The sequence below is a fragment of the Falco cherrug genome (genome assembly GCF_023634085.1).
Source record: "Falco cherrug isolate bFalChe1 chromosome 11 unlocalized genomic scaffold, bFalChe1.pri SUPER_11_unloc_3, whole genome shotgun sequence".
Classification (NCBI taxonomy): Eukaryota; Metazoa; Chordata; class Aves; order Falconiformes; family Falconidae; genus Falco; species Falco cherrug.
Window position 1 is genome coordinate 264,360 of NW_026599272.1, and position 13,987 is coordinate 278,346.

The following is a 13,987-nucleotide window of genomic DNA, read 5'->3' on the forward strand; positions in this document are numbered from 1 at the left end:
CCCCAAGTTGTCACTGCTGGTGGCTGCCTGGTCCTGGCACACTGGCGTATGTTTGGCACTGCCAGCACCCCCTTTGTCTTGGCATTGTGTCCCCAAGTTGTCACTGCTGGTGGCTGCCTCAGCCTGGCACCGCAGCATTGGTTTGGCGCTGCCAGCACCTGCCTGGTCCTGGTGCTGTGTCCCTAAATCAGTGCCGGTGCCATCCGCCCAGTCCTGGTGTTTATTTTGTGTCCCTAACTTGGCGCTGCCAGTGGGTGCCTGGTCCTGGCACCGCGGCGTCGGTTTGGCACTGCCAGCACCCCCCTTGTCCTGGCATTGTGTCCCTAACTTGGCGCTGCCAGTGGGTGCCTGGTCCTGGCACCGCGGCATCGGTTTGGCGCTGCCTCTTTGTCCTGCCGTTGTGTCCCCAGATTGTCACTGCTGGTGGGTGCCACATCTTGGCACCGTGGCATCGATTTGGCGCTGCCAGCACCCTCCTCGTCCTGGCACTGTGGCCCCAACTTGGCGTTGCCAGCATCAGCTGTGGCCCAACACTGCGGCGTTGGTTCGGCACTGCCGGTGCCTGCCCTGTCCCGGCTGCCTGGTGGCAGTTTGGCACCGGTGGCATCTGCTGGGTGTCGGTGCGGTGGCCTCAAATCACCCCCATGGGTGTCCCCACAGGTGTCCTTGAGGTGCTGGCGCTGCCGGCACCGACTCTAGCTTGGCGCTGCGGCCCCCCATCCGTGTCCATTCTGTCCCAGTGCCCTGGCACAGTTTTGGCGCTGCTGGTGTCCTGGGTCCCACCTGTGGTGCAAGGAGAGAAGGGGGAGCAGCAGCACCCAAGGGTGACCCCAGGGTGGTGGGGGACCCCCGCCCTGGTACTGGGGACACCCCAGGGACACTGAGACACCGGTGATGAGTGCTGGGCCGTACTGGTGCCGGGGTCACCAGTAACAGGGCCTCATGGGCAAGTCCCTAGTGCCGTTCCCCATGCCAGACTGGTCACCCAGTAGCAGCTTTCCAGCTCCCCAGTCCCAGCCCAGTACACCCATCACCACACCAGTAAGTGGGCCTGCGTCCTCTCCTCCCAGGTACTGCCCGCCCCCCCCTCCGGTACAGCCCCCTCCCGCACTGGCTCCCCCAGCTCCGCAGTACTGCGTGGCTCCCCTCACCAGCTTTACCCAGTACTTGCCCCCCGGTCCCAGCTTTCCCATTCCCGGTCTGCCCCGTTCCCGGTGTCCCCCTGCTCCTGGGCGGGGGGGGGGGGGGGGGGGCGGAGGGGGGTTGCGCTCAGCCCCGCCCCTCGGCGGCTCCTCTCCCACCGTGACGGCGCCACCTGGCGGCTGCGGGACCCCCGGGACACGCGTGGGGGGGGTGGAGACACGCGTGGGGACAGGGCAGGTGTGGGGGTCCTGCCAGGCCAGGGACTGGTTGGGGGGACCCGTGGGGACACCTGGCACCGCCACAGCTCGCTGTCACTGCGGTGGGACAGCCGGCACCACCACGGGAGCCACTGTGTGGGCCCAGTGGCGCTGGGTGCCTGGTGCCACCGGGTGCGGTGACGGGGAGCTGTGGCCAGGGCTGGTGGGTGCTGATAGCACCCGGCTCTTCCTGCGTGGCCAGAGCCAGCATGGGGCCCAGCACCCCCCTCAGCACCACCCGGCTCACCCATGGGTGCTGGGGTGGGTGTGTGGCCACCCCGGGGTGGGCAGGTGCCAGGGCTGGGCTGGGCATGGGGACACCCGGTGACAGGGACATCGCGGTGTCTTTGCCAGCACGCAGTGGGGCCTGGCACTGGCAGTGCCAGCTCCCGCCAAGCTTTGGGGTGCAGCGAGGGAACTGCTGGGTGCTCAGGGGCCCCTTTGAGGCCCACCCCCTGGAGTAAGGGTGCATCCGGGCCCCCCCGGCCCCGCCGTCACCCACTTCCCACAGGCTTTATCAGTGGGAACACTCGCTTGGGGACAGCACTTTGGTGACACAGGGACGATGTACGGCAACCTCGAGTCCAGCCAAGCTGGCCAGGGGCAAGTGTCGGTGCTGGGGCCCGGCAGGGAAGGTAGGGAGCACCCTGGGGTGCTGGATGGGGTGGGGGTGAGCCCAGCAGTCCCCCGTCCCTTTTGGGGTCTCACAATGCTGGGGGGGCACCCCCTGGCTCTGTCCCCAGTGCCCAAGGGAGGATCCCAGGGTGGGTGGTGGCACCCTCGTCCCTGGTGCCCAATACCGGGTCCCCAGGGAAGTGGCACCGGGGGGAATCTCCCACCCTCATGCTCCAGGGAAGTGCCCAGGATTGATGGTGGCACTGGGAGGGGGGGGGCACCCCCACAAGTGCCATCAGTGCCCCCCCTCCCCAGCCTGCAGCACCCTGTGCCCCACAGAGGAGAACCTGTACGAGCCCCTGGACCCCACCAGCACCGTGCCAGGCCAGAAGCACGTGCCCGACCCAGGTACGCCGTGGGCGAGGGCAAGAGCATCGTCAGCAGGAAAAACCCACGCTGTGTTTAAAACCAGTGGCACCCAGCTCTGCCCAAACTGGGAGCCGGTCACCACTCACCCACCCTCCCCAGCGTCACGGTGCTGCTCCGGGAAGAAGCTGGTGCTGGTGGGTGCTGCGGTGCTGGGAGTCTCGGTGCTGATGAACATCCTCTTCCTCACCATCGGTTCACAGCGCAGTGAGTAGCGGGGCTCTGCGGGGCTCAGGGGAGCACTGGGGTGGCGATGCTGGCACTACTGGGGGACAGAGGGAAGGTTAATGGGGTGCTGGGGGTCTCTGTGGGGGTCTCCGAGTGCTCAGCACCCTTCCACACCAGCCCTTCTCCCATCCCTGCCACGGCACCAGCTCCAGGACACCCTGTGCCTTGTGGTGACCCGCCTGTGTCCCCATGTCCCCCCGCAGTTACAGCCCTGACATCAGCGCTGGAGGCAGAGAAGGAGAAGCAGCTGTCCAACGTGGGTGTGTACCCCTCGCTGCCCCCCCCCCCCCCCGCTTTACCGCTGTGATCCCCAGGGACGTGTCCCCCAGCCCCCACGTGTCCCCCCTGGTTCACTGGGAACCTCTCCGCAGCCTCCCGCTCCTTCCTGCTGTACAACGAAGACCACCGCAAGTGCGTGGCGGCTAGTGGCCACCAGCTGATAGCGACAGCTTGCCAGCCCGAGGCGGCTGCACAACAGTTCCAGTGGCTACAAGGGGGCCAGCTACAGGGCTGGCAGAGCCAGCGTTGCGTTACGGCGACCCGTGGGCAAAACAGAGCCTTCGTGAGGCTGGAGCCATGCCGCGCCGACGGCCGGCTGCAGCGTTGGGAATGCCGCGACGGCGGGCTGTTGGCACTCGCCGGTTACAACCTCTACTTCAATTATGGCAACAACCAGGAGCAAGTGGTGATGCTCTACACTGGGAACCGCCAGTGGAGCCGCTGGGTGATCCACGGGAGCCAGGACAACGTCTGTTCCCGCTCCTGTCAGTGCCGGCACCTTTATCCCAAATATTTAGGGCTTTGCCTAACCCCTGCGCTGGCTGAAATCCAGGCCTAACCTGGCAGGGATGCAACTAAAGCTAAACTTAGACTGCAACAGGGTGTTAAACATAAGCCAATCCTACATTTAGGGTGATTTAACCCAACCCTAACCGAGCCCAAACCCTAACGGGGGCATAATCCTGATGCAGACTTAACCCTAAATATATGCATAATCCTGATGCAGACAACCTAACCCTGAGGTCAAACCTCGATGGCATCTTAACCCAGCTCAAACCCTAAATAAATGTGATTTTATCTAACTCTAAGCTAGCCCAAACCCCAGCAGGGCCTTAATTTGTAGCCCTAAATACGTGGGATTTAAACTAACCCTAATCCAGCACAAACCCTGATAATCCTAACCTAGCCCTAACCCTAAATATATAGGATTTAAATTAATCCTAACGAAGCCCTACTCCCAGTGGGGTCCTAACGCTACCTCAGCCGTAGCCCTAAATATCTAGGACTGAAGATAATCCTAATTTAGCCCAAAATTCAGCGTGGGCCTAACCCCAACCCAGCTGTAACCCTAAACATATAGGATTAAAGCCAAACACAAACCCCAGTGGGACCCTAATCCGGCAAGAATCCTAAATAAATAAGATAAATACAAATTTAAACCTATAAATATAGAGGATTTAACCTAATTCTGATTCAGTTTAACCCAGTCCTAACCCCAAATATACAGGATTTAACCCAAACCCCAGCAGGGCTCTAACCGTAACCCAGCTGTAACACTAACCCCAGGGGAGATGCTCTCTGCACCAACGTTATGGGGGTCTCGCAGCCCCAGCTAGGGGGTAACCCCTCTTTTTCTGGGTGTCCCCCCTCCCCAGGCTGTCCCCCTTGCTCCAAAGGCTGGACCTACTTCAGGAACTCCTGCTATTTCTACTCCAAGACGCCAAGTTCCTGGGAGAACGCCCAGCGGTTCTGCTCGGTCCTGGGCACGCAGCTCCTGGAGGTGGATGGTGCTGAGGAGAAGGTGAGCAGGGATGGATCCAGGTATCCGGGAAGGGGGATGGGGAGGGGGAACACTGGGGGGCCTGAGATGGGCTTTGAGGGGAGGGGGAGCGGCTGGAAGCCTCGTGTGAACCCTGTCCTGAACCCTAGGCCAGGTCTGGGGTCGCCCCACACACCATTTTGGCCCATGGGTGGGTGCTGCTGAGCCCTCACCCAAAGCTTTACCCAAATTCTGTCCTTTTAACCCCGAATTTCCACTCTGGTGCCTAATATTGCTACGATTCACCCCAACCCCATTCCCAACGGAGCTGTAACCCTAATACTGAAACAAATCCAGCTCAAACTTATCCCTAACCCCATCCCGAGCCCTAAAATCCTGATCCTAAGCCTGATCTGAACCTTCCAGAACCCTGACCCTAACGGTAACCCCGACGTTAACCCTAACGCTAATCCGATTCTCCGTAATTTTAATACTAGCCCTACCCTAAACTTAATTTTACGTCTATTTATAGGACTTGACCTACCCCTAAGCTAGCCCAGACCCCCAACAGGGCTCTAACTTTAACTCTAACCCTCATTTTTTATTACTGTGACCCCCAACCCACAGATAACCCAACCTTAACCCCAGACAGGCCCTCCCCCTGCCACCCCCACCCCCAAATCTCCTCTGAACTGTTCTCCAACCCCCAAAACCCCCAAACTCCCCCTGTAACCCCCCCACTCCAGGGCAGAGCTTGTGTCAGCAGTGGGGAGGCGTGGGGTATTGAGGGGGGGTATAGCATCGGGTCCTACCTGCCACCAGGACCTGCTGTCCCCTACGGTCCCCGGGGGTGGGCAGGGGGTCGTGGGGGGGCTCTGCAATGGGGTAATGCTGCCTTTGCCCCCAGGATCACATCCAGACGATGCTGAAAAGCTCCTCCTGGCTCGGCATCAGGGATGAGGAGGTCGAGGGTACCTGGAAGCGAGCGAACGGGACTATCCTACCCCGGGAAAGCAGGTACAGCCCTGTGGGTGCTGGGGACAAGGGGCTGGGGGCCTGGGGATGCGGGGGGGACCCCCCTAAATGTCCTGATCCCCCTCCTCGTTGCAGCTGGTGGCACAGGAACGAGCCCAACGGTGGCCACCAGGAGAACTGTGCGGCGGTGAGGGAGGACGGCGAGTGGTACGACTACCCCTGCACCAGCCAGCTCCCCTGGGTCTGCGAGGGACACCCCTGAGCACGCAAGGACACCCCAAGAGAACCCCACAGCACCCCCCACCCTTCGGGGGTCTTCCCCAGCCCCTCTCCGCTTGCCACATCCCACCTGCAGCACTCCAGGATGCAGCTCCGACCTCCAGCACATCCATTTGGGGTCCATGGATGGATCTCCAGGGAAAATTCGGGGTACGGGGCGGAGTGGGGGTTCCCTGCAGGGCAATAAACGCATGTGCAGAGTGAGGCGTTGCTCCAGCAATGTGGCGGGGGGCTGCGTGGGGCGGGGGACCCCTGATGGTGTGGGCCGGATGGGTGCAGTGTGACTCTTGGTTTAGGGGTCCTTCAGCAGAGCAGTGGTGGTTTGGGGGATGATGCCACATGCAGGATGCCGGGGGAGAGGCATGGACCCCCCGGCTCCCCACAATCCTCCATCATCCCTTCAATCACCCTTCAGGCTCCCTAAATGCCCCCCAGACCCCCAAGTACTCCCCAGGCTCCCCCAGATACAATGCAGGGCTCCCCAAAATGACCCTGAGATCTCCTTTAATACTTCCCTGACCCCCCCTATATACCCCCCAGCCCGTCAATACCCCCCCAGACCCCCTTACATACCTCCCAGCCCCCGATACCCCTCAGATCTCCCTCAATACCCCCCCATCCCCCTTATATACCCCCCAGCCCCCCAATCCCCCCCCAGATATCCCTCGATCCCCCTCAGGCCCCCTTATATACTCCCCCAGACACCCGATCCCCCCCAGACCCCCTTATATAGCTCCCAGCCCCCCAATCCCCCCCAGCCCCCCTTATATACCCCCCCAGCCCCCCAATACCCCCTCAGACCTCCTACATATCTCCCAGCCCCCCAATCCCCCTCAGATCTCCCCCCATACCCCTCAGACCCCCTTATATACCCCCCAGCCCCCCAATCCCCCTCAGATCTCCCCCCATACCCCTCAGCCCCCCTTATATACCCCCCCAGACCCCCAATCCCCCTCAGATCTCCCTCAATCCCCCTCAGACCCCCTTACATACCCCCCAGACCCCTCAGGTCCCCCCCTCACCCTGGGCCGCAGGCCCGGGGCAGGCACCTCCCGGAGGTCCCCCTCAGTTCCCGGGGGGGAAGGCTGGGGGAGGGTCCGGCTGGGGGAGGGTCCTCCCGGTCCCGGGGGGTCGTTCCCGGTGGTGGGTGCCGCGGTTCCGGACTACAGCTCCCGGCAGCGCCGCCGGCGGCATCCCAGGAATTCGCGCCGCGGGATGGCGGCGCCGCCGCTCCAGGCCCCGCCGCGCTGAGGGGACGGGGCAGCCCGGGGGGGGTGTGGGGGGTGGGCGCCGGGCCGGGGGGGGGCGGGCCGGGCCGGGGGCGCTGCCCAGCGGGGTGAGGAGCCCCCCGGAGAGGGGTGAGGGGCTATGGCGGAGCCGCTGCTGCGCCGGACCTTCTCCCGCCTGAGGGGCCGCGACCGCCCGCGCGGGAAGAAGCCGGAGGGGAAGGACGGAGGTACGGACCCCCGAGGGGGGACCCCCAGGGGTCCCTCACGCACCCCCCCATCAGGGTCCCTTAGGCACCCCCCCCCCCGAGGAGGGGACCCCCATCCCCCCGGAGTGCCTCACCTCCCCCCCTCTAGGAGGGGACCCCCCCCCAGGGTCCCTTGTGCACCCCCCACCCCGAGGAGGGGACCCCCCCATTGCCCCGGGGTCCCTTGTGCTCGCCCCCCCCGAGGAAGGGGACCCCCACAAGGAAGGGACCCCCCCATCACCCCCCCACCCCGAGGGGGGGACCCCCCCATTGCCCTGGGGTCCCTTATGCACCCCCTCAGGAAGGGGCCCCCCAAGGAGGCCCCCACCGCCGAGGAAGGACCCCCATCACCTGGGGTCCCTTATGCCCCCCCCCGCGAAGGGAAGGGCCCCCCCTTTGTCCCCAGGGCCCCTCCTGCCCCCCCAAGGAAGGGACCCCCCATAACCCCAGCCCTACAGGAATGTGTGTGTGTGTGTGTGTCCCAGGTCCCTGCTGCCCCCACCCCACTTATCTGGGGGTCTCAGGCTGCTGTGGAGCTGGGGGGGGGCTCCATGGGGTGCCTGGGGTGGGGGGCACCCTGCTGTGGCTGCAGGGGGATGGGGTGCTTGGGGTAGAGGGGTGCAGGGGAGGCTGGAGGGATACAGACAACTGGGGGGGGGCACAAATGAATTGGGGGGTGCAGGAAATTGGGGTGCAGTGCTGGGGGGACCCAGCTGTGCGTGTGAGCCGGGGGGTGCAGGGGGACAGGACCCTGCCCCCATTGGGGTGCAGCCCTGTCCCTGTCGGGGTGCAGAGGGGTCCAGCTTTGCCCCCCCCCCCCCCCCCCCCCCCGAATAAAAAAAAATAATCCCACGGTCGTAGATCCGGCCGGGAGTAAACAACTGGAAATCCGGAAATCCCGCTTGGCAAGGGGCTGTGGGGTGGGGGGTGCTCGGTGGGGTGCTCAGGGTGGGGGTGGGGGGTGTGAGAGAGGGGTCCTCATGCCCCAGTGGGGTCTCCACTGGTGTTTTGGGGACCCCCACGCTCAGCCCGGCTCTTTCCCACAGAGACCCCCCTGCCGAGCCCCGATTCTTCGGTGGAGCCTGAGGTGGCCACGGTGGAGCTGGTGACACCGCGCAGGCAGAATTGGGCCCGTTTCTCCTGTGGGGGCCGCGACGAGAGGCGGCCGCTGCCTCCCAGAGCCCCCGTGGATCCGGCAAACACCAGCGAGCCAGACCCCAGCCCCGGCAGCAGCCCCCAGCCCCCTGGCACCGGCAGCAGCCCCCGGCCTGACGCGGAGCAGCGGGGTGAGGATGCCGTGGAGCTGGCAGAGGAAGCGGAGGCGGTGAACGGCTCCGGAGAGCTGGGTGGTCCTGGTAAGACCCCCGGGCACGGCGCCTACCTGCAGAGCTTGGAGCGGAGCAGCCGGCACTGGGTGCTGTCATCGGGGAAGGGACCGGGACCAGGGCAGGATGAGCCTGGTGGCAGTGCTGAGGCCGATGCCGGTGCTGCCGGCAGCGAGGGGGAGATCTGGTACAACCCCATCCCCGAGGATGAGGACCCCCAGGCTGGAAGCTCCTGGAAGTCGTGGGGCGGAGGGAGCCGCGACGCTGATGGGGGTCGCAGTGGGGAGTCACCCCCCAGGACAGGTAGGAGAGACACCCCCCCCCCCCGGGGTGCTGTGGACCCCTCTGTGGCATGGCCCTGGTGCTGCCCACCCAGCCGGGAGCCGGCAGCCCCCAGGCTTGTGGTGAGGGGTGGGACATAGCTACGGGGCGGGGGGAGGGGGGTCCCCCACGGCCCTTGTCCTCCTGTCACCCCCCCACCCCGGAGGGTGTCCCCTGGCCACCGTGGTCCTGGCATCTGCACCCTCTCTTTGTCCTTTCTCCATCCCCTCTGAGGCTTCCTGGTCCCCAAATAGTCCCTGTCCCCATGGTCCCTGTCCCCCAGAGGAGGGCATCGGACCAGGCCAGTGGTCCCTGTCCCTTCCCAGTCTCCCCAGTGTCCTTTGAACCTCACAGTCCCTGTCCCCAAGGATGTGTCCCAGACCCCGCGGTCCCCATCCTTCCCCCAGGACCCCGTGGTCCCTCTCTCCATCCCCCAGACCCTGCAGTCCCCCTCCCCTCTCCCTTCCCCCAGGACCCCACCACCCTCACCCCATCCCACAGGACCCTCTCTCTGCCCCACAGCAGTTTCCAGGGAGCAGCCCTGTCCCCCCCCAGGCTTCCCAGCACCCCCACAGAACCCCCTCACTCCTTTTTTCCAGGGAAGATGCCGATCCCATGCGTCACCTCGGGGCCGGGGCCAACCATCCCCTCACCCCCCGCCAGCCCCAAGAAGGGGCGTTCGCTCAGCAAAGTCAAGTCTCCCGGTACCGTCCGGCGCCTCTCCATGAAGATGAAGAAACTTCCAGAGCTCCGGAGGAAGCTGAGCCTCCGCAGCCCCCGTCCCCGCGGCCAGGAGGGTGGCACCTCACCCTGCGAATCCCGCAAGGAATCCAGCAACGTTATCAGCCGCTACCACCTGGACAGCAGCGTGGCTTCGCGGCCGGGGCTACCACGAGCCAAAGTGGCCGGTAAAGGTGGCTACTTGAGCGACGGTGACTCCCCGGAACTGCCGGCTAAAGCCGGGGCACGTGCCGAAACGGAGGATGGGGCCAACGGGCTGGATGTGGGCGCTTTCCACCCCCTACAGCTGCGGGGAGCCACCACCACGGTGCGGGCAGCACATCTCGGGGCTGGTGAGCGTCCACCTCCACGGCGTGCAGGACCTGAAGCCGCCACGGACCGAAAGCCGGGAGGTTTTTTGCGTCTTGCAAGTGGATGCGGCCAACCGGGCTCGCACAGCTTTGCTGCCCTGCAAGACGGCATTCCTTGGCCTCAACCACACCTTCAACCTGGAGCTGGAGGGTGCTCAGCACCTCAAGGTGATCATCTTCTCCTGGGATCCCACCTCCTGCCGCAACCGTCTCTGCTGCCACGGCACGGTGGTCCTGCCCCACATCTTCAGAGGTACCAAGCCCCGGGGGTTGGTTTGGGTGATTTTGGTGATTTGGCACCTTGATGGCACCCTTGGGCTCTGCAGGTTACCCAGCTCAGGTCCTGCCCCACATCTTCAGGGGTACCAGGCTGGGGGGTGGGCTTGGTTTGGGTGATTTTGGTGATTTGGCACCTTGATGGCACCCTTGGGCTCCGCAGGTTGCCGGGCTCAGCAGCTGGCGGTGCGGTTTGCAACCTCGTGGTGTCCTCTACTCCAAATTCACCTTGGTGGAGCAATGGGATAATCCTGGCGAGCGGGGAGCCCCGTGTCTTCGGCGTGGAGCTGGGCCAGCTGGTGGAGAGGGAGAAGTCACCCACCAAGGTGCCCCTGCTCATCCAGAAATGCGTGGCCGAGATAGAGAAACGCGGCCTGAAGGTGAGCGGGGACTCAGGGTGACGGGTGTAGGGGGGATGGGGGGGGTGAAACCCCCCCAAACTGCGGTGACGGGGTCCCCGTTGGCAGGTGGTGGGGTTGTACCGGCTCTGCGGCTCGGCCGCCGTCAAGAAAGAGCTTCGCGACGCCTTCGAGCAGGACAGCGCGGCCGTGACGCTCTCGGAACAGCTCTACCCCGACATCAATGTCATCACCGGTGGGTGCTGACCCCCTGGGGTGCCCTGCGGGTCCCCACGCGCGCCGTGGGACCGCGCTGATGGCCCCACGCCGTCCTGTTCGCCCGCAGGGATCCTCAAGGATTACCTGCGGGAGCTGCCCACGCCGCTCATCACCCCCACGCTCTACCACATCGTGCTGGAGGCCATGGCCAAGCGGGCGCCCCGGAGCCCCCCGGCCGAGCGGGAGGCCATCACCCTGCTCGACTGCCTGCCTGACGTGGAGAAGGTGGGTGCCCAGTGCCCAAAATGGGATGCCCAGCACCCAAAAGAGGGTGCCCAGTGCCCCAAAGGGGGTGCCCAGCGCCAAAAACTGGATGCCCAGCACCAAAAAGGGGGTGCCCAGCGCCAAAAGGGGGTGCCCAGCACCAAAAAGGGGGGTGCCCAGTGCCCCAAAGGGGGTGCCCAGTGCCCAAAATGGGATGCCCAGTGCCCCAAAGGGGTGCCCAGTGCCCCAAAATGGGTGCCCAGTGGCAAAAACCAGGTGCCCAGCACCAAAAAGGGGGTGCCCAGTGCCAAAAGGGAGTGCCCAGCACCCAAAATGGGTGCCCAGTACCCAAAATGGGATGCCCAGCACCAAAAAGGGGGTGCCCAGTGCCAAAAGGGAGTGCCCAGCACCCAAAATGGGTGCCCAGTACCCAAAATGGGATGCCCAGCACCAAAAAGGGGGTGCCCAGTGCCAAAAGGGAGTGCCCAGCACCCAAAATGGGTGCCCAGTACCCAAAATGGGATGCCCAGCACCAAAAAGGGGGTGCCCAGTGCCAAAAGGGGGTGCCCAGTACCCAAAATGGGATGCCCAGCACCAAAAAGGGGGTGCCCAGTGCCAAAATGGGATGCCCAGCACCAAAAAGGGGGTGCCCAGTGCCAAAAGGGGGTGCCCAGTGCCCAAAATGGATGCCCAGTGCCCAAAATGGGATGCCCAGTGCCAAAAGGGGGGTGCCCAGCGCCAAAAGGGGGGTGCCCAGCGCCAAAAGGGGGTGCCCAGTGCCCAAAATGGGATGCCCAGTGCCCAAAAGGGGGTGCCCAGCGCCAAAAGGGGGTGCCCAGTGCCCCAAAGAGGGTGCCCAGGGCCAGAAGCGGGTGCCCAGCACCAAAAAAGGGCGTGCCCAGTGCCAAAAATGTGGTACCCAGTGCCAGAAGATGGTGCCCAGTGCCCAAAAGGGGGTGCCCAGTGCCAAAAGGGGGTGCCCCGGCGCCAAAAGGGGGTGCCCAGCACCAAAAATGGGGTGGCCAGCGCTAAAAAGGGGGTGCCCAGCACCAAAAAGGGGGTGCCCAGTGTCAAAAATGGGGTGCCCAGTACCAAAATGGGGGGACCAGCACCAAAAAGGGGGTGCCCAGTAGCAAGGGATTAATGGGGGGTCCAGTTGCCCCTCAGCCCTGGGGTCTCCCCCACCCCAAGTCGCCCCTGCAGACCTTGTTTACCGCTGGGGCATGTCCCCCTGTCACCTCCCCCCACCCAACCCCCCGGAGCATTTTTTTGGGGGGGGTGGGGTGGGGGGGGTGTGTGTCTCCACATCCCCCCAGTATCCAGGGATTTCCACCTCCGCGTTCCCTGCGTGGCTCAATCCCGGTGGCACCATGGCCCATCTGCCACCACATCCCCCTTGGCTCTTGGGAGGGTGTGGGACACCCAGGTGGCATCAGAGGACGAGGTGACATCAGGGGACGAGGTGGCATCAGCAGGGACGTCCCCTGATGCCACCTCGTCCTCTGATGCCACCTTGTCCCCTTCAGGCCACGTTGACGTGGCTCCTGGACCACCTGAGCCTGGTGGCCTCTTTCCGGCCACATCCCCTGGGCTCTTTGGGGAGGGTGTGGGACACCCAGGTGGCATCAGAGGATGAGGTGACATCAGGGGACGAGGTGGCATCAGCAGGGACGTCCCCTGATGCCACCTCGTCCTCTGATGCCACCTTGTCCCCTTCAGGCCACGTTGACGTGGCTCCTGGACCACCTGAGCCTGGTGGCCTCTTTCCAGCCACATCCCCTGGGCTCTTTGGGGAGGGTGTGGGACACCCAGGTGGCATCAGAGGACGAGGTGACATCAGGGGATGAGGTGGCATCAGCAGGACGTCCCCTGATGCCACCTCGTCCTCTGATGCCACCTTGTCCCCTTCAGGCCACGTTGACGTGGCTCCTGGACCACCTGAGCCTGGTGGCCTCTTTCCAGCCACATCCCCTGGGCTCTTTGGGGAGGGTGTGGGACACCCAGGTGGCATCAGAGGACGAGGTGACATCAGGGGACGAGGTGGCATCAGCAGGGACGTCCCCTGATGCCACCTCGTCCTCTGATGCCACCTTGTCCCCTTCAGGCCACGTTGACGTGGCTCCTGGACCACCTGAGCCTGGTGGCCTCTTTCCAGCCACATCCCCCTGGGCTCTTTGGGGAGGGTGTGGGACACCCAGGTGGCATCAGAGGACGAGGTGACATCAGGGGACGAGGTGGCATCAGCAGGGACGTCCCCTGATGCCACCTCGTCCTCTGATGCCACCTTGTCCCCTTCAGGCCACGTTGACGTGGCTCCTGGACCACCTGAGCCTGGTGGCCTCTTTCCGGCCACATCCCCTGGGCTCTTTGGGGAGGGTGTGGGACACCCAGGTGGCATCAGAGGACGAGGTGACATCAGGGGACGAGGTGGCATCAGCAGGGACGTCCCCTGATGCCACCTCGTCCTCTGATGCCACCTTGTCCCCTTCAGGCCACGTTGACGTGGCTCCTGGACCACCTGAGCCTGGTGGCCTCTTTCCGGCCACATCCCCTGGGCTCTTTGGGGAGGGTGTGGGACTCCCAGGTGGCATCAGAGGACGAGGTGACATTAGAGGATGTCCCTGCTGATGCCACCTTGTCCCCTTCAGGCCACGTTGACACGGCTCCTGGACCACCTGAGCTTGGTGGCCTCTTTCCACGATTTCAACCGCATGAACGCGCAGAACATTGCCGTCTGCTTCGGGCCTGTCCTGCTCACCCAGAACCAGGAGCTCCGGCATCCCGGCACCGGCACCCGCGGCTACGGCCACAGTGAGGACATCGCCAGCGCCGTGGACTTCAAGAGACACATCGAGGTGCTGCACTACCTGCTGCAGGCCTGGCCGGGTGAGCAGGGGTGGGGGGACACCTGCACCCCTCCACTTTGGGGGTGCTCTTTGCACAGCCACCAGCGGTGGGGGCAGCGGCGGTGCTGCTGTGACCCCCCTACCCCATTCC

General features: G+C 64.4%; 2 protein-coding genes across 8 annotated transcripts; both read left to right on the forward strand.

The window, feature by feature from the left end:
• The first annotated feature begins 123 nt into the window (after positions 1-123).
• LOC102046354 (macrophage mannose receptor 1-like) lies at positions 124-5,886 on the forward strand. 7 transcript variants are annotated; one of them, XM_055699944.1, is made up of 9 exons: positions 124-1,041; positions 1,912-2,035; positions 2,331-2,423; positions 2,544-2,648; positions 2,816-2,929; positions 3,041-3,433; positions 4,325-4,470; positions 5,336-5,445; positions 5,539-5,886. In XM_055699944.1, the coding sequence occupies exons 1-9, from the start codon at positions 943-945 to the stop codon at positions 5,663-5,665; spliced, it is 1,311 nt and encodes a 436-aa protein (XP_055555919.1). In that variant the 5' UTR covers positions 124-942; the 3' UTR covers positions 5,666-5,886. The 7 variants fall into 7 exon arrangements, with proteins under 7 accessions (XP_055555919.1, XP_055555921.1, XP_055555920.1 ...); XM_055699946.1 differs by having other exon boundaries at positions 2,873-2,929; XM_055699945.1 differs by having other exon boundaries at positions 2,355-2,423.
• Positions 5,887-6,709: 823 nt separating this feature from the next.
• SYDE1 (synapse defective Rho GTPase homolog 1) lies at positions 6,710-13,970 on the forward strand. The gene is given in 11 exon segments (XM_055699929.1): positions 6,710-7,138; positions 8,203-8,784; positions 9,402-9,820; positions 9,822-10,146; positions 10,333-10,361; positions 10,363-10,431; positions 10,433-10,549; positions 10,637-10,763; positions 10,854-11,011; positions 13,639-13,876; positions 13,942-13,970. Coding segments are annotated over 11 exon segments (2,181 nt in total). The 5' UTR covers positions 6,710-7,050.
• Positions 13,971-13,987: the final 17 nt, after the last annotated feature.

Excerpts from the sequence above, each read along its gene's own strand:
- LOC102046354 (XM_055699941.1), top strand. The coding sequence starts at position 943 with ATGGGCAAGTCCCTAGTGCCGTTCCCCATGCCAGACTGGTCACCCAGT. Across the intron at positions 2,036-2,330 it reads GCTGGGGCCCGGCAGGGAAG|CCTGCAGCACCCTGTGCCCC; the intron begins GTAGGGAGCACC and ends CCCCCTCCCCAG. Across the intron at positions 3,434-4,324 it reads CAACGTCTGTTCCCGCTCCT|GCTGTCCCCCTTGCTCCAAA; the intron begins GTCAGTGCCGGC and ends CCCCCTCCCCAG.